This window comes from Balaenoptera acutorostrata, chromosome 3 (genome assembly GCF_949987535.1).
Source record: "Balaenoptera acutorostrata chromosome 3, mBalAcu1.1, whole genome shotgun sequence".
Lineage (NCBI taxonomy): Eukaryota > Metazoa > Chordata > Mammalia > Artiodactyla > Balaenopteridae > Balaenoptera > Balaenoptera acutorostrata.
Genome location: NC_080066.1, coordinates 171,130,365 through 171,155,282, shown reverse-complemented (window position 1 = coordinate 171,155,282; position 24,918 = coordinate 171,130,365). Strand labels below are relative to the sequence as shown.

General features: G+C 44.5%; 2 protein-coding genes and 1 long non-coding RNA gene across 27 annotated transcripts in view; 2 read left to right on the top strand and 1 right to left on the bottom strand.

Moving 5' to 3' along the window:
* Positions 1 to 20,796, bottom strand: part of LOC103000801 (tyrosyl-DNA phosphodiesterase 1) — an 83,294-nt gene extending 62,498 nt beyond the window's left edge. For 6 of the 8 annotated variants that reach the window (XR_009007427.1, XR_009007428.1, XM_057542474.1 and 3 more), the window contains exons 1-7: positions 20,621 to 20,796; positions 15,413 to 15,969; positions 11,640 to 11,683; positions 10,408 to 10,463; positions 9,411 to 9,507; positions 3,836 to 3,870; positions 450 to 542 (exon numbers count right to left, since the gene is read on the bottom strand). Coding sequence is in view for 6 of the 8 variants with exons in the window: in XM_057542474.1 (XP_057398457.1) it covers positions 450 to 542; positions 3,836 to 3,870; positions 9,411 to 9,507; positions 10,408 to 10,463; positions 11,640 to 11,683; positions 15,413 to 15,969; positions 20,621 to 20,781 (1,043 nt within the window). In the remaining 2 variants the exon portion in view is untranslated. Of the gene's footprint in view, positions 1 to 449; positions 543 to 3,835; positions 3,871 to 9,410; positions 9,508 to 10,407; positions 10,464 to 11,639; positions 11,684 to 15,412; positions 15,970 to 20,446; positions 20,595 to 20,620 lie in introns of those variants that run through there. The other 2 variants (XM_057542476.1, XM_057542475.1) reach the window with 2 other exon arrangements.
* Positions 967 to 10,465, top strand: LOC130707543 (uncharacterized). The gene is made up of 2 exons (XR_009007462.1): positions 967 to 1,193; positions 10,296 to 10,465. It is a non-coding gene; the product is annotated as an uncharacterized LOC130707543 (long non-coding RNA).
* A 1,101-nt stretch (positions 20,797 to 21,897) lies between the features above and the next one.
* LOC102998276 (EF-hand calcium-binding domain-containing protein 11-like) overlaps positions 21,898 to 24,918 on the top strand; it is a 91,657-nt gene continuing 88,636 nt past the window's right edge. For 10 of the 18 annotated variants that reach the window (XM_057542521.1, XM_057542516.1, XM_057542518.1 and 7 more), the window contains exons 1-2: positions 21,898 to 22,092; positions 22,775 to 22,870. In XM_057542521.1, coding sequence (XP_057398504.1) covers positions 22,018 to 22,092; positions 22,775 to 22,870 — 171 coding nt within the window. In that variant the 5' untranslated portion in view covers positions 21,898 to 22,017. The remainder of the gene's footprint in view (positions 22,093 to 22,774; positions 22,871 to 24,918) is intronic. The other 8 variants (XM_057542529.1, XM_057542530.1, XM_057542528.1 and 5 more) reach the window with 3 other exon arrangements.

Here is a 24,918-nt window from a genome sequence, read left to right as displayed (position 1 = left end):
CAAAAGTGGGTGCAGGAATAAGTGAGGACCAAGAAAGTTATCAGGAGGGTCTTAATGGAAAAATAATAGGTTCAGACCTTTCATTTTTCATCCTCTTTCCTGCCTCAGATCCTTGGATCTACTTGGCTGTAGAGTGTATGTATGATGCCATTTTGTAAAAACTAGAAAAAAACTACGGTGTATAAATATGTATGTTTACAGGTATAATAAAGGCAGTTATGGATGATTATGTGCTAAACGGTTAACACCGGCTACCTCAACAGAGGAACTGGGGGGAGGTAGTAAAAGAACACTCTCACTTTTTTTTACATGTGTCTCTTTTCTATGCCATAATTCTGGGTTTTTTCACAATTAAAAAACAGGAGAAAAAGAATAAATCGAATGTTCTCGCTTTTGACCTTTCTCAGCACACACAGTGACTACCAAGAAATGGCCGGAACCCTACAAACCCTTGTGTCTTCTGGTGCCAGTCAGCGTGAATGAGGTTGGAGGTGTGTATGACAACCCGGAGGCCTTCTTCGTACAGCAGTAGCATCATTTTCCTTTAAAAACAGAAAAAGGATCAAAAAGCATTAACAGCACTCTCATAATACCTTTCTGATGCAAATGTAATAGCTAAAGGAGTTCTTTAAACTCTGATTACAGTATCCCAACTTTGAACATTTAGTCTTCTTTTCTCCTATACATCATCGCTATCAAAGTCTGCTTAAGTGACAAGTGGAAAAGCACCTTCCAAAATGCTGAGTATTTGCTGGTATATGAACTTTTTGCTCCATCCCGTCCACGTGGCCAGTCCCGGCACTTTAAACCCCTCCCCACTGTAGCCTGGCTCCTTATTATCTGTTCAGCATCACCCATTACTATCAGGGACAACAGGAATCTTCCTGTCCAGTGTTTTCAGAGTATGGTCACAACCTCTCACTACGCCGTGGCTGCCTAGCATTAAAAAAAAAAAAACTGCAACAGAATAAATTAGAAACTCAGGAGTATACTGCATATATTTAAGTGCTGGTTCGTGACACTCTTGTTTCAGCACTTATCAGTACAGACACGTGCAGCAGACTGAAATGACAAACGCATTTCCTACTGTGGGTTGCAGTTTAAGTTTGGAAGATGCTGCATTTTCAAGAGACTGATCCTTCTTCATACTCTACAGACGCCAGACTTGTCACCAGCGTGTACCTGGGCTTGAGGTAAGTCTTCCCTTTTCTTCTCCCTTTACTCAAATCAGCCCTAGAGATTCCCTTCTTTCCCATGGGGCCTCCCCAGTCATCAGATTATTTCTCTTAGTTTAATTCCAGTGAGAGGGAGGGAACAGGACAGATAAGAGCTTTCCATCTGAAGCTGGAAGACCTAAGTACCAGTGTTCATCAGTTAGAAGTCATAGGACCCTATGTAAGTCATTTAATATCTCTGAGTCGTTCCATGTCCCCTGAGCCTCGGCTTCTCACTTGTGGCATGAAGGATCAACTCCGTGTTCACTTCATAGGGCTGATGTGAGAATGAAATGCAGTACGTGTTTTGTTAAATGTAAAACACTCCAGGTGTACATTCCCTCTACTGCTTCCATGCCTTGCTTTACTTTGCCATCTACTTTCGGATGATTCTTGGCCTCCCGATGGTTTTCTAATTATTTCAGGAACCTAAATTCTCTCTCCCCCAACTAGAGATTCATTCAAGGCAGTAACTCTGCCTTATTTCTATGGAGGCCAAAATGCTACTTAACATTTACTGATGGAAGTCAGTTTACATGTGGGAAAAAAATGAACCACTGGTTCTCTCAAATAAACAACATCCCAAATACTATCTCGATAGAATGGGGTTATTAGCATTAAAAAATACAGAAAAGACTATACAAACACAGAATGAGATTTAGCTCTTGCCAGAATGAGAATTTAACCCAAGCTGGCAAATGGTAAATTAATGCAAAGCTGGAGAAATGACAGCTGTTGAATCAATCTTCTTTCCATGTATGAGATGTGCTCCCTGAAATCTGCGCAAATTTACATACACAGTTGCCAAATTAGTAGTTGACTGTAATTAAGAATAAGCCAGTTATGAATTCATGATTTAACTTTTACAAATATTTCCATTAGTTAAGGCAGCAATTAACAGGAAAATCATGCACTAATGTCAGTGAATCCTATCAAATAGCGTTGAGTACTAATCTAAGGGGAGTCATATTAATCTTTTCATAGCCAAAATGGCATGTCCCAATAAGGTCAGAGTTAAAAATGGATAAAACATATAAAGAAATGAGGTCTTCCCTGAAGAATACTGACCTGCATATTATCTATTAAGCTATGGGGGTGGCAGAGGGGACATTTCCCCTATTTGAAGCTGTTCCTGCACAGGGGGAAGGCAAGCTAATGTCTGTGGAGCATTTATGTACCAGGCATTGCTTTAGAAGCCGCACAGAATGCTAGCACACTGAATCCCACCCAATCCAGAGAAGGCGCTATCGTTCCCATTTTACAACTGCAGAATCCGTGGCTAGGACAGGTCATGGGGACTATCCAGCTCCCCACGTGAACCAGAAGCAGCGCTTATCTGGGTCACACGTGTTGGATCCTCCTCTCACTGTGCACGGCTTCCCTTGGGCTGGACAGGGCCGCAGCTACTTCATGCTACTGGGGCAGGAGTGGGTCACATGGACGGGAGGCCCTGCTACAGCCCGAAGAGGAGAGAGGCCCATCCTGCAGTCTGCTCCTGGCTGCACGGCCACATCTGACGCTTCCCTCCCGCTGTGGAGTCTCAGGGCCGTGGGAGGTGCCTTTGCTTCCCGCTCTGGGGGCCACCAAAGAGCTTCAGCATGCTAAAGCACTATGAGATAAGCCCCGGGACTCACAGCATCCTGGAAGCAGGGATGGAGCTCGTTCACCGTCTCTAAGAGGACCACGAGCTCCTGGAGGATGGGGCTGCATCTGGTCACTTCCAGATGCTCCGCAAGTAGTCACCACCAGCTGACGCAAGTGTGACCCCGGAGACTCCTTCAGAGTTACTGTGGCAGCTCCACTCTGTCGGGGGAGGGCGGGGGACGCGTTCACACCTGTCACCAGGAGCTGGAAGGCTTTCCTTCTTTCCTAGCTCATGTGTTTGTCTTGCCTCTCTCACCCGAAAACTAAAAGCTGGAAGGACAAACACCACGATGTCTCAAAACACTTTACATCCCCTCGAGCTGTGCTTCTCTTATTCTTTTCTCAGCTAGACAACAATTACGTAAAAGGGCTCCATAAAACAGTAAGACTCAAATAGAACGGGAGTCAAGCTGATACGTATCAAGTAGGAAGTAAGAGAAAAGTTTCTCCTGTCTGTCGTTGGCAATGTCTCAGAAATTATCCTCAGAGAATTTTCTGAGATGTCTTGAAGCAGGGACACGTACCAGCCTCTCAAGATGACAACTTCTTGTGAAACAGTTTTTCTTTCAATCACAGCACAGAGTTGACCCAACAATATTCTATTTGATGCAACTCAGAATCTTATAAAATTCACAAGACCTTCTTTAAAGTAGTGGAATCCATAGGCATGTGACTACCGCACGTACAGCCATGCGTAACCGCGGACCACAATCTATCCCCCTCAGTCGGCTATAATGAACGCCCTCAAGAGAAAGCAGAAACTGCATCACAGATTCAGACTTTAATGTCCAGAGCCAGAATCCTGGTACTTGGTCTTAAGGCTGTTCAGAAACAACTCCTTTTCCTCTGCTTCCTAATTGATAGCTTTTCCCCCAGCAAAATCATCACATGAGTCCCTCTAAGGGCGATTTCTGAAGAGCATCCTTTGATCTATTAAACTCATATCCTCCCTCCCCCATTTCATAAAAATTGCTTACGTGTGGTGTGTTCCAAATGCAATATCCAACTTTGCCTAGGATAAAAAAGAGGTCAAGTTACTTGTTTTTTAAAAACTCAATAATATCCCTATCTATTGAAAATTAAATTAGAAAAGATTCAGGTCAACTTTTTTTTGTTTTTAAAGTTTTTACTGCCCTCTAGTGGACAAGCCCTTGATCGCCAAAACAGCTTTTATTTTTTAATTTTTTTAAAACATTTTTATTGGAGTATAATTGCTTTACAATGGTGTGTTAGTTTCTGCTTTATAACAAAGTGAATCAGTTATACATATACATATATCCCCATATCTCTTCCCTCTTGCGTCTCCCTCCCTCCCACCCTCCCTATCCCATCCTTCTAGCTGGTCACAAGCACCGAGCTGATCTCCCTGTGCTATGTGACTGCTTCCCACTAGCTATCTATTTTACATTTGGTAGTGTATGTATGTCCATGCCACCCTCTCACTTTGTCCCAGCTTACCCTTCCCCCTCCCCGTGTCCTCAAGTCCATTCTCTAGTAGGTCTGCGTCTTTATTCCCGTCTTGCCCCTAGGTTCTTCATGACCTTTTTTTTTTTTTTTAGATTCCATATATATGTGTTAGCATACGGTATTTGTTTTTCTCTGACTTACTTCACTCTGTATGACAGACTCTAGGTCCGTCCACCTCACTACAAATAACTCAAGTTTCGTTTCTTTTTATGGCTGAGTAATCTTCCATTGTATATATGTGCCACATCTTCTTTATCCATTCATCTGTCGATGGACTTAGGTTGCTTCCATGTCCTGGCTATCGTAAATAGAGCTGCAATGAACACCGTGGTACACGACTTTTTGAATTATGGTTTTCTCAGGGTATATGCCCAGCAGTGGGATTGCTGGGTCATATGGTAGTTCTATTTTTAGTTTTTTAAGGACCCTCCATACTGTTCTCCATAGTGGCTGTATCAATTTACATTCCCACCAACAGTGTATGAGGGTTCCCTTTTCTCTACACCCTCTCCAGCATTTATTGTTTGTAGATTCAAAACAGCTTTTAGAATAGCATCCAGTGAGGTTCATTTTTTTAGTGATTCTTTTTTTTTTTTTAATTATTTAATTATTTTTGGCTGTGTCGGGTCTTCGTTTCTGTGCGAGGGCTTTCTCCAGTTGCGGCGAGTGGGGGCCACTCTTCATCGCGGTGCGAGGGCCTCTCACCGTCATGGCCTCCCTTGCTGCGGAGCACAGGCTCCAGACGCACAGGCTCAGTAGTTGTGGCTCACGGGCCCAGCTGCTCCGCGGCATGTGGGATCCTCCCAGACCAGGGCCCGAACCCGTGTCGCCTGCATTGGCAGGCAGATTCTCAACCACTGCGCCACCAGGGAAGCCCGAGGTTCATTTTTTAAAGAACAACTTTTTTGTTACCCAGAATGATTCAATACATATTGCATTTTTAATTACAGTAATTAGAAGTGAGAAGCCTAATTTCTTTAGATGCCAGAAAACTAGTAAAAACAAATGACTCTATGCAACGTTTTAAAATTAGATATTTGGCTTATACAGAAATACACACAAAAAGTTTTCAAAGCATATTTAAAAGAAACATTGAAAGTGGTGGCAGTATTGAGACATTATGATGTTAAAAGTTTTCTCACATTTATAACATAGAAGATGCTGAAAATAAATATATTAAATCCATTTTTCATGTTTTAAAATGATACCTTTACAAACAAATGGGGGGTGGGGTAGGTGGGGAAGTAAAACATTTTATCTCACATCCAGTATAGCAAGACCCTGGTTAGGCCTCAAGATGAAAAAGTTAAAATAAATAGAGATGCCAAGAATAGCTTACCAGCTAGGAATTCTGTGTATGGACACAAATCCTATCTTCACAACTATGTATGACTTCGGAAAATACTTGAATCTCTATGCCTCATCTTTCTACTCTTTGAAATGAGGGTACTGTTAGGAGATTCAGGGAGTTGTTAGGAATAAATGAGAAAAGTACACATAGAATGCTTAGGAAAAGGAGCTGCACGGGGTAAGCACTCTACAAATGGAAGCAAGTGCTATTAAAATCAAAGCGCCCCCCCTGCCCACTCTCTACAGGTGGGCCTGTCTGCTGGGGGCAGCAATGGGCAACTGGAATACACAGGTGAGGATGACATAGCCCCTGTCTTGGGGATGCTCACGGACAGGTGGCCAAGTTCACTGCCCTTGTAAACTCAGTGTTCGGGTTGCTCACAGACTGGCATGCGTTTGTGTGGTCTGGCCACAGAAGAGTGAGCAGGAAAGTGCATTTTTGTCTTTTTTTTTTTTTTTTTTCATGTCTTTTTTTTTAAAAAAATTAACGCAATGTTGTGTTAGTTTCAGGTGTACAGCAAAGTGATTTGGTTATATTGATACATATATATCTCTATTCTTTTTCAGATTCTTTTCCCTTATAGGTTACTACAAAATACTGAGTATAGCTCCCTGTGACACAGAGTAGTTCCTTGTTGGTTATCTATTTTATATATAGTAGTGTGTATATGTTAATCCCAGTATTTCACGTCTTTAAATTACAAAATTAGAATGAAGACTGTCACTCTGTAAATTAATATTTAGCTCAGAAAAAGCAGTGGTCAAAAAACTTGGCTTCTGAGTTTAGTTTTGCAATTTGTTGTGTGCTTTTGGGCAAGTCTAAGCACAAAAGCAAGGATGATAATAATTGCAACAGATAATATTTAATGGGTGCTTCTTTTTGGCAAATGCACCAAATTCTTTGCCCAATAACCCTATGAGATACAGTATTAGTAATTCATTTTAAAGATGAAGAAGTGAGGCTTTAAGTGGTTAAGTGATGGGTCCAGAATGACACAGCTAGCGGGTAGAGAGCTGGGACAGAACCCAGGAAGTCTGAACCTGGACCACCAGGTGTGCAAAATGGGAAAAGTGTCAGCATCCACTTATTCTTTGACTTAACGTGACCCAGCTTAGTCAAATGACACTATGTTGCTAAAAAAAATTCAAAAATTCATTTTAAAGACAAGATATAGGGCTTCCCTGGTGGCACAGTGGTTGAGAGTCTGCCTGCCAGTGCAGGGGACACGGGTTCGAGCGCTGGTCTGGGAAGATCCCATATGCCGCGGAGCAACTAGGCCCATGAGCCACAACTACTGAGCCTGCGCGTCTGGGCCTGTGCTCCGCAACAAGAGAGGCCGTGATAGTGAGAGGCCCTCGCACCGCGATGAAGAGTGGCCCCCGCTCGCCACAACTAGAGAAAGCCCTCGCACAGAAAAGAAGACCCAACACAGCCATAAATAAATAAATAAATAAATAATAAAGGAATTCCTTTAAAAAAAAAAAAAGACAAGATATAAAGGTATTTCAATAAGTCAGGATGGGGCAATCACCATGTCCCGCAGACTAGAGCTGGGAGCTTACGGAGGCCCTTCACACGAGGTCTGGAAGACAGGGCTCGTTACACCCTTTAGTGGCTGGCCTGAAGCATGCCACTAGGCCTGCCACAACCTTTCCTAAACTTTTCAGTACATTTGAAAAACACTTTGTATTTCCATTGATTTTATCGCTGGTTTTCAGGATTCCCGTGTTATTTTATTTTCTGCCCACTATTAGTCTGATAAGTGCTATCCTATTGCAGTTTAACCTCTTCTGTCTTTGGAAACAAATGCAAAACAAGGGGATTTTAGGCAACTGCTAAGCAAAGGCATATCTTGTGTAGAAGGTGAGCTGCAAACAGGATGGGTAAAGAGATGGAATAATTTAAAACTCCAACTACATAAAGTACAGTGAGTTACATCACAGGAAAAATGTTGTGAGACGGGTTTAAAATTGATCAGGTTGAGATTTCTCACTGTTTTAATCTTTAAAAAAATACACATACACACATAGATAATATTCTATAGCTAGAAGAAGTGATAAAACTTGAGTTGGAATTCTTTTACCTTGTATGGATGGAGGAAAAAGGACGTTAGAAGGAAAACGGAAAAGAAAAATAATTAGGTTCTATGTAGTTCACTCTTGTCTCTGTACTCCAAGAGTAGAAATCCTGAGCCAATTTCACTAAGCTATTGGCCAGGAGAGAAAAGGGCCATGAAAGAATCATTCATCAAGCTGCTCATGAATGGACTGACCAACTTGCTCAAATAGGAAAAGGTGAATATTACACCAGCCACTTCAGAACCACCACAGGAAGGAAATCATAAATGTAAACATTTTCTGAATTCCATGCTACCCCCTTGCCTCCCCTCCCCGCCCAGTTTGCCTGCTTCTTACACAAAATGCCACACATAAAAAGATCCTTTCAGATGTGGAGTTTAGAACAATGAGTCCTAAGGAAACTCCAAGACTCACTGGTCACACTGTATTTCCATGAACTGACTGGAAAGTATCAGGACAAAATCATGGGAATATATAAAGAAACAGCCTTTTCTTCGCCTCTTCTCTGCTTTGGTCCCAGCAAACCAAGCCTGTTATGAGACCACTTAACGCCCCTCATCGGACTAGGACCACATGCAGCATACAACTCGCGAGGTAGTTTTCTAACAGGTCTGCTTCTGATCTATGGGTCTCTCCAGTATTGAGTGGTTCTTGTGCAAAAGAACTAAGGGCTATGGGTGAAATGTCAATGGCAGCTAATGTGAGTTGGATAAGTTGTCACAATAAAGACTACCAGTTTTAAGCTGCCTTCAGAGAAAGAAACTGCCACTGAATTGAATCCAAAAAACCTGCTCAATAATGCTGAAACCTCTGTTTCCACAGGAACGTGGACAAAATAGATACAACCAGAGGGGTGGCAGGTTGGGGAAAGATAGGGAACCCTTGATATACCAGGTACAACTGAAGAAAGTGAACGCTTGAACCTGAACGAGAAAACTAGGGGGACAATACAGATGACTTCAGATACGAGAATCACTGACACGTGCAAGGAGGAGACTCAGTCTACGTGGCTCCAGAGAGGGAAAATTAGGACCAACGTAGAAGGCAGAGGAAGAAGACTGTGTGTGTCAACCTGGCTAGGCCACAGCACCCAGATATTTGCTCAGATGCTGCCGTGAAGGTATTTTCTGAGGAGATTAACATTTCAATCAGTGGACTTCGAGTAAAGGACATTATCCTCCAGAATGTTTGTGAGCCTCAGTCAGTCTGTTGAAAAGTGGAAAAGAAATAAAAAAAAGACTGATTCCCTGCAGGAAGAGGGAATGAGTCTCCAGTCGGTCTTTGGCCTCAAACTGCAACATCAGTGCTTCTTGGGGTCTCCAGACACACACACACAGACACAGACACAGACACAGACACAGACACAGACACAGACACAGACACACACACACACACCCTTATTGGTTCTGTTTCTCTGGAGAACCCTGACTAATTACAGAGATATCAGGTTAACATAAAGGAAAATCTTTCAACCATGAGGGCTACCCACAAATAGGATGAGCTACCTCAGGAAGCGTTTAAGCCAAGGCTGGACAGATGTCTGTGGGTGACGCTGGAGAGAGGATTCCCGCATTAGGTGGGTGGATAGACTCAAGATCTCAATTTCCTTCCAACTCTCAGACTAAGCATGATCTCGAAGGGCAATGAGTAGCTTACCTGGCAGAGGGCAATGTTTTCATAAGGCTTTGCCTGGGCATGTAGGTGAGCCTTTGCTTCGCGTTTGTCGCCATGCACGAGCAGGACTGGTTTCTTCCTGAAAAAGAGATCAGGAGTATTTAAAATCCATCATTCATGAAGCTGAACTGGCGCCCAGTTAAGGGTCGCTGACCACCGACATTTGCTTCTGGCCTGTGTGGTGACTGAGTACGGGGCCGGCACAGGACAGTGACCGATTAACCTTCGGTAACTGGTTACCTTTATAATGGAGCCCCGTGGCCTGAGCCTGAAGCTCTGCTGTGACCTGGAGGGGTTGTGACTCAAGACAGTCCTCACAATCTGATGTGCTAAATGCACCATGGACTTTGAGGACCCTGACAACCATTTTCCTGCATGGGTATTCCTCCACCTTACTTGCTGTTATGGGACTCTGCCACGTCAATGTGTTAGAAATGGGACAGGTGGCATGTCACCATGGGATGCCATATTTATTTGGTTTGCACTGCCTAATATGAGGCAGACAGACCGAAAACCCATCACTTCCATAATCTGGGTAAGGGAAGGCCCTATGACCCCTGCATTAACTCCTAAGCTACATGAAAAATCACTTGTGAAACAAGAGTGTCTCAAAAACAGAACAGCATTGATGTGCCCAGTGAAGCATGGCATGCTTATAGGTCGAGAACGCAGGTGGCAGTGACCTTTTCCTTCATACTAACATTGGACCTAAAATTCTTTTATTTGGGTTGAAATATGTCCTAATCTACTTCTGGACAGAACAGAAGGACATGCTAAAATCTGTATTAGGAAGGCTTGTGATTAGTTAGAATATATCAAAAAATGCTGTTTTCCCAGTATAACTTAACGTTTTTATGATTTCAATAGTTCCAAAAGAAATATTCAAAGAAGATGCATGGCAGCTGCCTGAGAAACACAAATCGTGTGTTTTAAGGCTGCATTACAGTTAGGACGTCATCCATCACTCCGTGGAACTCACCTGAACTCTGGTGGATACTGTTTTACGAGCCAGTCCACATCAAAGCAGTAGTTAAACTGGATGGGGGGAAGAAAAGAAGTCACGGGCAATTCAGAAAAGCAGTCTATAAGGAGAAGTGTTTGGTTATTGAATTCAAAGAAACTCTAATGATGAACTACATATATTATGTATCAACATGGACAATTTGCTACAATACTCATAAACAAATCTAAAATACATCTTGAAGGGAATACACCATTCAAGGGTTCTGAATTAGTGCAGGAGTGCCTGAGAAAACAGAAAATTACCTCTGCATGCTTTGGCAGCATTTGTATTTGTAAATTGAGTCTTTTTACATTATTTCTAAGAGTCCTCTCATTAATGGGGCTTATCAATTTATCCCTTTCCCCCTAGATGATTATAAAAAGGACTTTTGGAAAAGAACATTTCCTTTCAGCCTAACTTATGAGCTAGCTTTGTAAACAGGCATCTGCAACTGGACATTCACTAGGCTTATGACAATTACATCTTGATTACAGGTTCTGGACTAGACTTACCCACGGGGGTCCTCCCCACGCCTGGGTAATCCCTGGACCTCCTCCTGGACATACTGACTCAATCTAGCCAGGAGAACACACACAAATTCACCCCACGTTCCACCTGGAGACCAGGATTCCCGCCGCCAAGCAGAACATGGAGCACACAGAAAGCTTTGCCTCCTTTAGGCACAAGACCTTGTTCTATTTGCTGGAGAGCCTGGCACATTAAGGTGATTTATCAACACAAAGGGACCATCTCTGTCAGGCAGGAGAGCTGCCAAACACGTCAATCAAACATGCAGACGTACCCACATCCATAACTTCTACTCACTTCTCTTTGGAGGGTGTAGGAAATTTCTCATTTACTTCTCTAAATCAAATCAAACTTGACATGGCCTTCACCTCTCTACCCACACTCCCAGGGAGTTGCACCAGAGTCCTGTGAGATTATTAGTGTCCCAAAGAGAAGTCCCTCAGGTTGGAATTTCCAGAGTGACTTCCTGGCCAGTCCTTATGGCCCAATCGAGCCAGAAGCCCCAGTGATCGTGCATCCACGTTCCAGGCTGATGGATCCCACAGCTGCGGCGTTTGGTGCCAGCCTCCAGGTAAGTGCCATCTCAGGGACCCTGCACAGGACTGGCCCACAGGTCCCCCTGCTCACTTTCTTACAGAGTTATTTGCCCCTTCCGTCCAAAGAAAAAACTGTAAACTCACCTGAGCTGAAGAAACAAGTGTCCCAAATAGAGGAGATAAAATATCTGGGGAGACAAAACATTTATACCTAATTCATATTTTTGATAAAGACTACCTAGTAATAATAATCACAACTGACCTATTAAATAGTCACTGACGAGAATTTGGCTTAGAAAATGATGCACTGAAAAGGTACTACAAGGCTAGACTCTAATGTTCCATAAAATTCAAGAGAAAATTTCCCTGGGCTATTTAATAATATTTATTATGTATCAGTATTATTTAACCAAACATAGTGGAAAATCAAGAGCTACAACTTCAGTACTGGATGACTGGGCAATTTTACAAACTGCCAATAAGGACAATAATAACGATGTGTGTCCTTCCTCTTTCCAGATCTCTTAATTTTTTACCTCCTTCAAGTACTCATTGAAGTCTCTCGCCAGGAAACCTCCCCAGTCTGGGACTAGCAAGACAGCTCTCTGGAGCCTGAGGGCTCTTGCTTCCCGTGGAGGGAGGGCAGAGGCCCCCCGGCAGCTCCAAGCTCATATTTCTAGCACCCAGGTCATCTCTAAGGAGGGCCCACCTTGCACCCACTCAGGCTTGACTTCAGAGAAAACAGAAAGCCACGTCTCTACACCCTGAGAGGAAGCACACAACCCTCATCGCCACCACCGATCATAACAGCCTCACTTGGACAGGACCCTTCGGGTGCCAGGCCCTGTTCCTGGTACTTTCTACGTGTTAACTCTCAACTCCTCGCAGCCATTTTCTGTCCGTGGGGGTCTGTCGTTCCCACGTTGTAGATGGGGAGTCTCTCCTTAGGGGGCCGCGCGTGGCAACACAGCTGGGGACAGGCAGGGTCGGGACGTGAACACAGACAGTCTGGCTCCAGCACTTCCGCTCTAACCACCAAGCCAACCCTGAGGGTTCAGACTGGGCTCGTTCACTTATTTGACCCATATTTATTGAGTGCCTCCTGTCTTCCAGACATAGAGATAAATGCCAGAGAACAAAGATTTTAAAAGAACGAAAAAGTCCTCTAAGGAAGCTCCTACCTTAAAGGGAGAGTTGCACAATCAAGAGAGAAACTGCAGCGTGGCGCCCCCATTTCGCCCCCACTGCCGCTCCTCTTTCTACCTTTCTAAATTGTATCCATTTTTCAAGGCCCATCTGAGGTTCCTTTTCCTCCATGAGATCTTCTAAACAACCTACAATTATGGCCTTTGCTGGAGGGGTACACCAAACGCTTAAAAGCATGCATTCTGATGCTGGAATGCCTGGATTCAAATCCCAGTTCTACTGCCTACCAGCTCTATGACCTTGGGCAGGTTACTTAACTTCTCTGCACATCGGTCACCGATCCGAGCAGGACAACTGTAACATCTACTCATAAGGCTGTTTCGAGGATTAAAGGAGATAATCTCTATAACAGCTCCTATCACGTTACCTCTCCTTCTTCCATATCTTGGTGCTAATAGCCAGTCTTTATCACTTTATTATATACAGCAAAACCTTGCATAGTTCTCTATTTCCTGTTTCAATCTCTCTCAAATAAAATGAAACACTGAGATCTACCTTGTATTTCTGCAAAGCACCTAGACATTTGCAAAAAGGAAAAACAGGGCTTCCCTGGTGGCGCAGTGGTTGAGAATCTGCCTGCTAATGCAGGGGACACGGGTTCGAGCCCTGGTCTGGGAAGATCCCACATGCCACGGAGCAGCTGGGCCCGTGAGCCACAATTGCTGAGCCTGCGCGTCTGGAGCCTGTGCCCCGCGACGGGAGGGGCCGCGATAGAGAAAGGCCCGCGCACCGCGATGAAGAGCGGTCCCCGCACCGCGATGAAGAGTGGCCCCCGCTTGCCGCAACTGGAGAAAGCCCTCGCACGAACCGAAGACCCAACACAGCCAAAAATAAATAAATAAATAAATAAATAAAATAAGAAAATCCTAAAAAAAAAAAAAAAAAGGAAAAACAAACATCTTGTAGAATCAGACTCTTTACAGTATGGAATTAAATATACCAACATTTATATATCACATAAGATGTAATTATACATTGGATATATAATTAAAACACTATTAACAGTGAACACAATCTATTCTTGAATGTGGGCAAGAAAGGTAATGTGAAATAAGGGTGACAACGTTTATTTTGTGTATCTGCCATGTGAATATACTGGGCCGGGCACTTCATGTGTTATCTCCCTTTTTTCTGAATCCCCAGTTTAAAGGTGAGTGAACTGAAATTTTGAAGAATGTTAGGTCCTTTGTTAATTACCAACACAGCAAGCAGGTGGTGAGGCTGGGATTCAGGTCCTGTGTCTGGGATTCTAGGGGCCCTGCCATTCTCTCAAAGGAAACCCTTGTTTCCTCTCTGCAGGCAAAGATTTTGACACCAAGTGCAGCGGTGGGGGCGGGGGGGGCGTTCCCACACAGACCGATCCTCCACGGACACCAGCTGCGCGTCCTACAACTGAATTCAATTCTGACACCATCCACCCGGAGGGGTATCCACCCGGAGGTGGCATCAGACCCCTCAGGACTGCCCCCACCTCAGATGCCAGTCACAGGCCCGGACCCCCTGTGCTTCTAACCGACCGGCTATAAATTGGGGGTTGCCACCATCCCCTCCACGGGCTTGATAATTTGCTGCAAGGCCTCACAGAACTCGGAAAATCACTTTCCTCGCTAGATTACCAGCTTATTATAAAAGGATACAACTCAGGAACAGCCAGATGAAGAGATGCACAGGGCGAGGTATGGGGGACGGGGGGCGGCCGTGCCCTCTGCAGGTGAGTCATGGCCTGGCACCTCCTCCTCCGCACCAACCTGGAGGCTCTGTGAACCCTTCCGGTGAGGGGTCTTTTTCGGAGGCTTCATTACACAGGCAAGACTGACTAAATCAGTGGCCCTCAGCGGTGAACTCGACCTCCAGTCCCCCTGCCCTCCCCGGAGGTGGGAGTTAGGGCAGAAAGTTCCAGCTTTAATCACCAGGCTGGTTCCCCAGGCAACCAGCACCCCCCTTCCTAGGGGCTTTCGGAAAGTCATCGCATTAACATACACTCCACTCCGGTGTGGCTGAAAGGGGCTTGTTAGGAATAACGAAAGATGCTCCTTTCACCTTTCATTACCTTGGAGCTATTTCAGGAACCTGGGACACAAACCAAAACCAAACCCCAACTATAAACGGAGTGAAGACCAAATATCTGTATACATCACAATATCACACAGATACTCCCTGAGGACTAACCACAGCAACCAAAAATCAGGGCACTCTTGTTTTGCTTCTGCGCCAGGAAGCAAAACCAGGCTTTCGAGCAACGGTTCTCAAACCTGATTGGGCTTGTGAAAGGAGAATGCAGGGCCGGGCTCCCAGAGTCTGGCGCTGGGAATCTGAAGAGGAGCCCGAGAATTTGCATGTTCAACAGGCTCCAGGTGTCGCCCACACTGCCGGTCCAGGGACCAGAGAGAACTATTGCTGTCAAGGGCTGGCTACTTGGTTAATTAAGTGTCAGCGACCAAGTTTAACCTTCAAATTACAAGTTAAGTAATTCTAAGCACTGTGCAAGGGGTTCCAACAGGGTTATCTACAGGGCTCTGGGAGACACCCGCTGGCTTCCTGACCTAAGCAAACAGTTTGCTGTCCAACGAATGCATCTGCTTTCAAAATGGGTTTTTTTTTTCCCCCCGAGAGAAGTTCAGAGGGTTCTTAGAGATCCCTTCTAGGCTGCCCTCCTGTTTTTCGAGGGGGAGCCCCACAAGTGCAGCTCCCGGACCCCCGGCTTCACTCACCCCTTATGTGGAGGGCTTCCGAGTTATACTTTGGCTTAATTCCGGAGACTCTAGTGAGGTAAAATTGGAAGGGGTTCCCTTTATCCAGCATGTCCCAGATGTCCTGGCCTTCCCCTGACGTTTCAAGCCCGTGGCCGGCCGAGGGGCTGTGATGCCCAGCTCCCGCGACAGCACCATCTCTGGGAGAAGGGAGGCCTTTCTCCTCTTTGACTCCCGTGTCCTTAGCCCGCTGCTGCTGCGTCTCTGGTGGCAGCTCATCCTCACTGCTGGAGAGATGCCAGCCCAGGTCTTCCTGGGAACCGCCCTTCTGCCTTTTGGGAGGTGAAGCTTCTGAAACGGACTCTGCGTTGCTGAATTTCACGGGTGCGATCTTCCTCCTGTGGGCAGCTTTCCGAGCCTCGGAACAGGTGTACTTTGCCTCACTGGCTGCTCCCTGCTCAGCGTGCGGGAGAAAAGAGGTAGATGGCTCGTCCGGTCTTGGCTTTTCCTCCTCGCTTTCATCACTACTGGATATCGTCCACCTCCCGTAACTGCCTTCCTGAGACATTATACTTCCTCTGGAAATGAAAGGTGGAAATTTCGTTATTTCCCATCCACCAGGCCACCGGCACACTCATTCTCTTGCTCTCAAATTCCGTGTCCTGAGCTTCCAGGACACATACAGCACACCTGACACTTACCAGATGCCAAGACGTGTCACTAACATCAGCTGCTCTGTGGGTGTTCACGACACATCACCACAATCTGCCATGAGAACTTGGCAAATAAAGTGACGGCGAAAATCCTGCTTACCTTCTGCTTCACTCCCTTTGTCCTTCCACCTAGACCTTGTTCCTAAATGCCTGAGGAAATGGACTTGAGCCAAAGTCCAAAACAAAAATGTCCACTCTTAGCCCTGAAGCTTCCAACAGGTGTTTGGGGTTAAGGTCAGTTTAAGGAATTTCAGGTCAAATTGGAATTTATCACCTATTCCTCACCCAGGTATGGGAGCCCAAAGGACTTCAGGGACTACTTCTTACTCCCCCAAGATAAGCTACTTACCATAAAGCTTAACAAAATCCTCAAAACAGTATCAAATGATCAATTCTATATATACATTATCTAGGGATGCTTCCATGAGGACCCAACTGACTTAATGATTATCTAATCCTAAATCAAACCACGAAAACCTGCAGAGAAAGAACTTGTACTAAAGCAAAACGTTACTTTGTTTTTTAAACCACACAGTTTAACTTCCACTTTCTTGCTCTCAAGAGGAAAACAGATGAAACTTTTGCTTTTCTTACCTACAAAATGTCACCAATTCAAGGGTAAAGGGCTATCTAAGTAGATTTCCCAAATAACTAAGGAGCAGTTCCTTAGTGTGATTAAAAAAACAAAAAACAAAAAAAATACACTTTAGTACAAGACCCAGAGGAAAATTACAGGACTCAAGAGTCTGTACTCAGATTGTGGACGTAGTGTCTACATGTTTGCTCTAGAGCGTAAGCAGGACCTGTTATGAGTGCAGATATAGGACAGACTGCAGCATGACCCCCACTCCTTAAAAAAGGCTAAATTCTGCACTGAAAGACTTGCCAATGAATATACTTTCATGTTTCAAGCTAAAAAGTATATTTTTTTAAGGTATCTATCACTTTGCACAACTTCTCACCTTTTTCAATTAATGACCAAGTCAGATAAAGTTTCTCCTGTAAATTACACATTTCAAGAAGCTTTTAAGCAGAGTGCATCTAGACAATAATTTGACTCGTTCTTCATGGCCCAGGGTCACTATTAAGCCCACCTGGCATGGACAGTGTTTTGCAGCCACAGCTGTAGGGACCACAGATGGATGGAGACACTTGCTCCTGTAACAGGGGCCCTACACTCTGTCTAGGTCTTGTTTTCTAAAAGTTCTCTGTCCTTTCCCCCTGTGTTCAGCCCACTTCTAGAGGCTGTTTGAACTCTGAGTAGGTTTTTCTCCCTAAATTGTTTCTAATCCGATAAGGGTTAAGACACCAGATAATCCAGCTTGTTGGAACTGTATTGTTACAGTTTACAGGATCTGAGAACCAGGTTTTCCCATGAAAGAGGTTAAGACAGACTTACTACTTAACACCTACTTCAACAGCTCAGTTTTTTGTTTGTTTTGACTGGTTTTTTAAAACTTAAGTTCCTTTAGTGTTCTAGACTCTGGAGACTGCTATCACAATTCACTATGAAGGAGCCATAGTGTCGGTTAGTTTGCAACTGAAAAATTATTTAAGAACAAAAGAACCATCTTTGGAAAAACTACTCTGCTGTAAGCTCTAGCTTTCATTGAATTCTAAACCAGCTCTTAAGCTAGGCACTGAGTAATAGAATCTTCGACTGAGATTCCTCAGGCTGTTCTCCCTAGCTTCCTGCCCCATCCTAAAGCAAAGAGAGGGTCTCAGAGTTTTTAGGTGAAAAAAGGGTTCAGCTCCCAGCCTGAGAAAAGGAGATGTATACAGACCTCTTAGAGGTCACCACCACCCCTCTTCCCAGATCAATTACGTATAAATAAAATGGAATTCAAAAATCCTGAGAACTCTGAAAGGAAAATATTTATTCGTCTTTAGTGACTGTGTGAGCTATTTAGGAGATTTCTAAGTTTTTCAGTTTTATCATTATCTACACTTTCTAGAACCACATGTGGGGTGGGAGAGGGGAGGAGGACAGAGAATTCCCTCCAAAAAAGGACAAGTGGGTAAAAAGTAAAGCTTTGAAAAAGATATTTCCTAGAGAAAAAAAGTTTTTGTCTGCTCTATACATGGTTTAAATTTTGGATCTGCTCACAATCCAAAATGTGCCTGAGATTATTTACCAATTAAAGGCAAAAAAACCTTTATAATATGCTAATAAAACTGTAACAAATCATTAAGCCTAGCAGGTTACCAGCCTCTCTATGCAGTCAAGGCGCTTAGCCTGTTGAAGGGGAGCTGTTGGTAAACACCAAGATTAACCAGCAACTGATTCTACTTTGGAGGACTGCATCTGGCTTCGGGATCAGAATTTCATCTCTCTCTCACACAGGCCCAGACTCTCTGCATTCTCAGACAGCTTTCATACTCAAGTCATATAGCTTTACAAGGACAGAACCTAAGTGTTTTCCTTCAACTGTTTGTTCACGGTTTGTCTTCCCTGGGCAGTGCCTCGCACAGCACAGGTCTAACACCACACTCTGGGTAAGTGGTGACACCAGGATCAGAATTACAACACAGGTGGGCTGACTCTGAGATCTGACATTCAGTGGGTCAGCAAAGTGCAGTATTTCCCAAAGCGGAGGTGACTGGGACCTGACGTTAACTAACATTACATTATGAAAGTACCTCCCTTTCCCACTCCAATCCAATGTCTCAGTTTAATCAAGGAGAAAGCTGTTTGTTGAAATGTCTCTATTCCTGCTTTTGAACAAATAACGGACTTTGGGCTCTTCTGCAGGCAGTAACACTTTGGTTTAACATCAACAGAAGGTATCTTATGGCTCCATTACATTTACAATAACTGAAGTTTACTTCTTAAAGATAGTGTTTATGTAAAAGTGGGTTCAAATGAAAATATTAAGCAAATAGTAGTACAGATGTTGACAGTGAGACAAAACTGGGGAGGAAGCAACCGGCCACATTACTGAAATTTGGCAAACACTGCGTTAAGCTACAATGCCAAGGAGGGTAAAAATCTAAAGAAATTCTACCACCAGATGCCAACTCATAACATTAGAGTGTCTATTAGACACTAAAAAAAAATTTGTGGATGCAAATGGATACTCCTCTTAAAGTTGCTAGCTCCTCCTCTCCCCCTACCATCCCAGACCCAGCTGGGCTATTTCTTTTACGCTTCCAGCTGACCCTTCTTATAGAGCTTGCAGACCATCAGGAGGGCATGGGAGTCAATCTCAACTGAGGCCAGGTGTGGCCAGTAGTGGGTAAATATGACTCCAATTTCAAACCCAGTCATTACTAGCTGGTAAATGTGCACTTAGGCAAGTTACTTAACCGCTGAGCCTCAACTTCCTCCTCTGTAAAATGGGTGTCATACCTACCTCCCAGAGTATGTTCATTAGAAAAATATTTATTGAGCAGCTACTATGTGCCAAGCCCTAGGAATAAGAAATTAACAACATAGAAACAATTTGTCCTAGAAAAGCTTATATTTCAAGGAGAAAGAAACAGACGGACACAAACGAAAATAACCAAAAAAGCCAAGATATCTTTACAGATATTCATCATATTTTACAGGTATGAGAGAGTAACAGGGATGCCCTTACCTTAGACTATCCTGAATTTAACACTTAAGTGAGCTCTGAAGGATGAAAAGGAATCAGCCAAATAAAAGTGGGGGAGGGAAAGAAGAGTATTCCCAGTGAGGGAACCCAACCTGCAAAGACCAGAACAAGGTTGTAGTAACTCCAAAAACAGACAGAAAGATTTGGGTAAGGAAGACAGGTAGGTGGTCCAGGATGAAGGGGGTGGGCAGGAGTAAGTTAAAGATCCTGGATTTTATTCTAAGAACAGTAGGCTCCACTTACGGGGAGTACCTTTTAATAAGCAGGGGAGTACCTTGGTCCGATCTCCTTTTTAAAAATATTACGTTCCCTACAACTCTGTATGGAGAATGGTTTGGAGGGAGACAAAAGTCGAAGTGAGGCGGCTCCCGCAGGGACTCTGGTAGCTCATGAAGGCGCTCGGAATGGAGTGAAGTGGGCTGATTCCGGGGTACACTGAGTAAGAAAGGACAGCTGCTAACTTTTCTGTGCGCTCACCTTTACTGGGCATACTCATTTCACACTCATAACTGTTTCCATTTATGGGGAGACTAAACACAGAGGTTAAGTGCCTGGCACAGAGTAAGCGCCCAACATGCTAGCTAGCACTAACTCTCCAGGCCATCTGCCTACTACGTGGAGGAGCCAGAGTAAGAATCCGCGGAGGGGGACCCCTCCAGCAGGACTCTGGTCTCCTCAAGCAGCAGCTGCTCGCGCCAAAGAGGTACTATTACTGGAGGAAGCCGAGGCCCAGAAGGGGACCCTACCTAGTGTCTCTACAAGATGCTCCGCTTCCCTCCGGATCCACCTCCAGCCCCGCGGGGCACTCAAGAATTCGCCGGACGCCGGTTGCCCGCGCTCCAGGCCGGAAGGAGCAAAAGCGCGGGCAGTTGCCGAACGCGCACCAGAGGCCCCGGAACCCGCGGCCTCCAAACACTCACCTGAAGCCCCCACAACACGCAGCCGCCGGGGACCCCGCCCCTCCGCCGCCACTCGCGCCTGCGCGCGCTTCAAATGCTCCAGGCCGCGGCGCGCGCAGAGTGGCCCTGCCCCTTCCCCTTCCGGGATGCCCGCAGCTGGGTCCTAAAGCCCTCCGGGTCATGAGGGGCTGAGGGGGCACTCCCGCAGGAAGGGGCGGAGAGAAGACCTTGGCGCGTCTCCTAAAAGGGGGAGAGAGGAAAAGAAATTTCCCTCACTTCTCCCGTAGTTAATTAGCAAAACTTATCCCCTTTGCAGAGGTTCTCATAGCTTCAGACTCCCGGAGCTCGAGGTGTGTGTGTGGCGGGGGGATGGGAGGGGGTGAGTATTTTAAAGGCAGAGACAGGATCACCTGAGAGGTTCGAGGAAGCTGAGGGCTGAGACCGGTGTCCCGGGAGGAGTGGGTTCTCCTGGGGGAGCGGACTGTAAAACCTGCTGTAAAATAAAAGGTTAAACGAGCTCCCTTAGACTCAACCTCGAATGCCCGTTTCTTCGTTGAAACAGGGGCGTGTGCCTGTGTGTGTGTGTTGCCTTTTTAATCTTACTGATTTGTCAGAAGAGAGAGGTCTGAGATAAACTCCTTTGCAAAGCGGAATCCTCGCCATATTCCTTGCCTTTAATAAAGATGTTTGCTGTGGAATTTGGGCTTAGTGCTGTTGATATTATTCTCAAAGTTTCCTTCACACCAGGCACCTCTCCTAGAGGACTAAATGAAATAACTTGGGGTAAACGTCCTAAGGGCTCACTTGGTTCGTTTATTGAAAGTCTGTTTTGTGCCAGGTACCGTGCTCAGTGCTAGGCTTATAGGGAGGACGGAACAGACACAGTAGCTACCCTGGAGGGCTCGATCCCAATGACTTGCTGATCTGCACGGGAGCCCCGGTCTTGTTTTGATTGGTTACTTTTATGCTTTGTTCACACTCTTTTTGTGTCTCCTATAATGTTTAGCATAGTGCCATTGATCAAAATTATCAAAAGTAATTTACTACAAGGTGTGGGGGCAGAAATTGAAAAGAATCATGCAGGACAGGTTGAAACAGCACCTGGGTGAGCGGGATCCACGGTCGCGCGCCGGGAGTTAAAGGGACAAGAGGGGCGGAGCCAAGTCTGGGGGCGGGCCTGGAAGCCCCTCCGCCATAGGCTGTTCCAAGGAAACGTTATTAAACAAAGTCTCTGGCCAATAGAACTGCGGGGTCAACGCCAGTGGCTCGCAGGCCGTCCAATGGGAGAAGACATTGGAGGTACGCGGCCAAGTTCAGCTTCCTGAACTGCGGGGAGCTTGGCGGGCGGTCGCTGCAAGCCGGGCGTAGGCCGCAGAGGTCGCGAGTTCAGGCGTCCCGACTCCCGTGTGACTGTCGCGATGTTTTTCTCCCAGGCCGGGGCCCGGCCGCGGATGTGGGAAGCCAGCCCGTCAGAACACAAGAAGTGGGTGGAAGTAGGTGTCCGGAGGGCTGTCTCCGACTTTAACTTGACCCGGGACTTTCACTTCCGTCACCCCCTCCTGGCTCTCACTCAGCTTTGTTGCACAGATAAGGGCTGGACTATCCTTCCGAAGTGTCATGATTAATGACCGAGGCTAGGGCTGCAAGGCTTCTGGATCCCTGTCCAGTGTTCTACTTCCAGTTCCTTCTTTTCTCCGCGACACAGTCTGTGTATAACAAGCTGTAATCTCCATCTCTCCTCCCGCCTTTCAAAGCCAGCCCCTTTGCCTCACCTTCCCAATTCTAGGATTGAATTTTGGGTAGAATTTATCCGAATGGTTTAAAGGAATTAACCCAGCGATTAAGTCGTTTGCACTTTTTGGGGAGTAAATTTTAGCACATTAAGATTTCTTTTTCTTTTTGGCCCTGGGGGCAGCATTCGGGATCTTAGTTCCCCATCAGGGTTATAACCCATGCCCCCTGCAGTGGAAGCTCGGAGTCTTAACCACTGGTTCTCCAGGGAAGTCCCAGCACATTAAGATTTCTTGAGGATTAAAATTAGGATAATGAAATTCCATTTCCCAGCCCTACTCTTGGCTAAGTTTTAGGTTTGGGAGGTCTAAACTTAATATAAGTTAGTAATAATAGAACAAACGGTTTCTGTCTTATTAACTAAAGATATTTGCTGTTCTTTAGGTATTTAAAACATGCGATGAAGAAAACAAAGGCTATCTAAGCAGAGAGGACTTTAAAGTTGCTGTTGTAATGCTGTTTGGATACAAGCCCTCCAAGGTAGAACTTTCTTTTGTATTTGCGGACTGGGCTGACAATACAGTAATGGATGGATTCTAAGTAAAGTGCAGAGGGCTAGCTTAGGATGTTTATGAAGCAAACCGCTGCCTTTTGAGCAATTTCAGAGATGTGTCCAGTGCTGAATTTTACTTATGTCATAAGAATCCAACTCAGGAATGAATTAGAATCCGTCAAGACTAAGTCATCAGGCTGCTAATAATATTAAGTAGGAGATGCTAGTGAGGTTCCAAGAGGGAAGCCTGGGAGGGGGATGTTGGTAACAGAAGGAATTCACAGAGGAAGTGACATGCAGGATTCTTTTTTTCTTAAATTAAAAAAAAAAATTTTGCTCCATTTAAATTATGAAAAGAATGCATTTACATAGTCAAAAAATTAAAACGGTCCAGAAAAGTATAAAGTTGGGTGTAAAATCCCCTCCCTCCCTACCAAAGGGTCCCACTCCTCAGGAGTTACCATTATTAACAGTTTCTTGTGTATCATCCCAAAATTTCCTATGTATTGACAGACACGCCTAGCATTGTATTGAAAAGTGGGTGCATAGTATGCCTATTTTATTTTAACTTGCTTTTTTCACTTCACAATAGAAGAACATAAAAGCACACACAGCACGTTAAAAAATAGTTGCTTACTATTCTCTTTAGCTAGTTTCCTTGTTTTGGTCATTTCAGTTGTTTCTTTTATTTTTCATTCCTACAAATATTGCTGCTGTGAGCATTCTCTTATAACTGTATCTCTGCTTGTGGATATATCTCTGCGGAATAAATTCCTAGAAATACAAGTGCTAGGTACATTTGAAATTTTGTTGGGCATTGCTCTCCAGGAAAGGTTGCACTAATTAAGGAGAGTTGAGCTGAACTTCAGTGAATCTCCCATTTTAGTAGGACAGGTTTCCTATGCCTCCTGTCCTTGTGCTGCTCCTCTTGTCTGTTACATCCATTCTAGTGATGGATCCCTCTTGTTAAGCTGCTGAACTGGAATTAATCAGGGGCAAGATCTTGGCCAGGTTTAAGAAATTCAACTGCAGGCATCAAACAGAGGGAGCACTCAGGGCTCTGCCTGGAATGTCATCCCTCCTGCTGTTGTTAGACAAAGTGGCTGGGCAACTGCTTTGGCCCAATTGTTCCCTATGAGTGGGCTCTACCTGTCTGTCAGATTGCAGGCCCTGCAAAGCCAGGGACCACGTGATGTCCCACTTCTCTGTTCTTCATTATGCTTAAGTGTATTACAACTTCATTGTTAATATGTTCTGTTGATATAAATATGTCCCATGAACCACCCAGGTAGGTTCAACTGCTAGGGGTTGCTTAGTTACTGAGAGGTTGATTATGGAGCTTCAGGGCTGGCTCCCAGAAATTGCAGCTCTCCTGTTAACCTGCAATCATTTCAGCTGGAATTCCAGAGCAGGTCAGCTAAGGGGACTCAGCTTTTGAAGCATTGAATTTAACCCAGGTTCAGCTGGAAAGATATCTGGTCTCATTCTACCTTTATCACCTTTGGATCTACTTACTTGATTTTAATTTTAGAACATGTAAGTGAGGAATTTAATGACAAGTACAGTGATATGGTAACATACATACATACACACCATCAAATTTAACAGATTTTTACTTTTGGTTGAGGTTTTGGATTTTATTTTTTAATCAAAGGAAATGCTTGTTTACTGCAGATCGCTAAACAGTGAAATACTGATATAGCAAATCACCTATACACTTAACAACCATTTGTAACAATCATGAAGTTTTATTAAGTGACACTTAATGTATTCCCTCTGTGAAATTTAACAGATTTTTCCTCTTATAATAGGTTGAGGTTTGGGGTTTTATTTTTAAACATTGCTTTTCAGCAAATGAAATATTTACTGAATGCAGGTCATGAAGCAGTAAGGCACTAAAATAATAAATCACTTCTGCATTCATGAAAATGTTTACAGAATGAAATTTATTGTGTTCCCATTTAATAAAAGGAGCACTTGCTAGTTGCTAGAAATATAAAGGTGAATAAACATAGACCCTACTTTGAAATAGTTC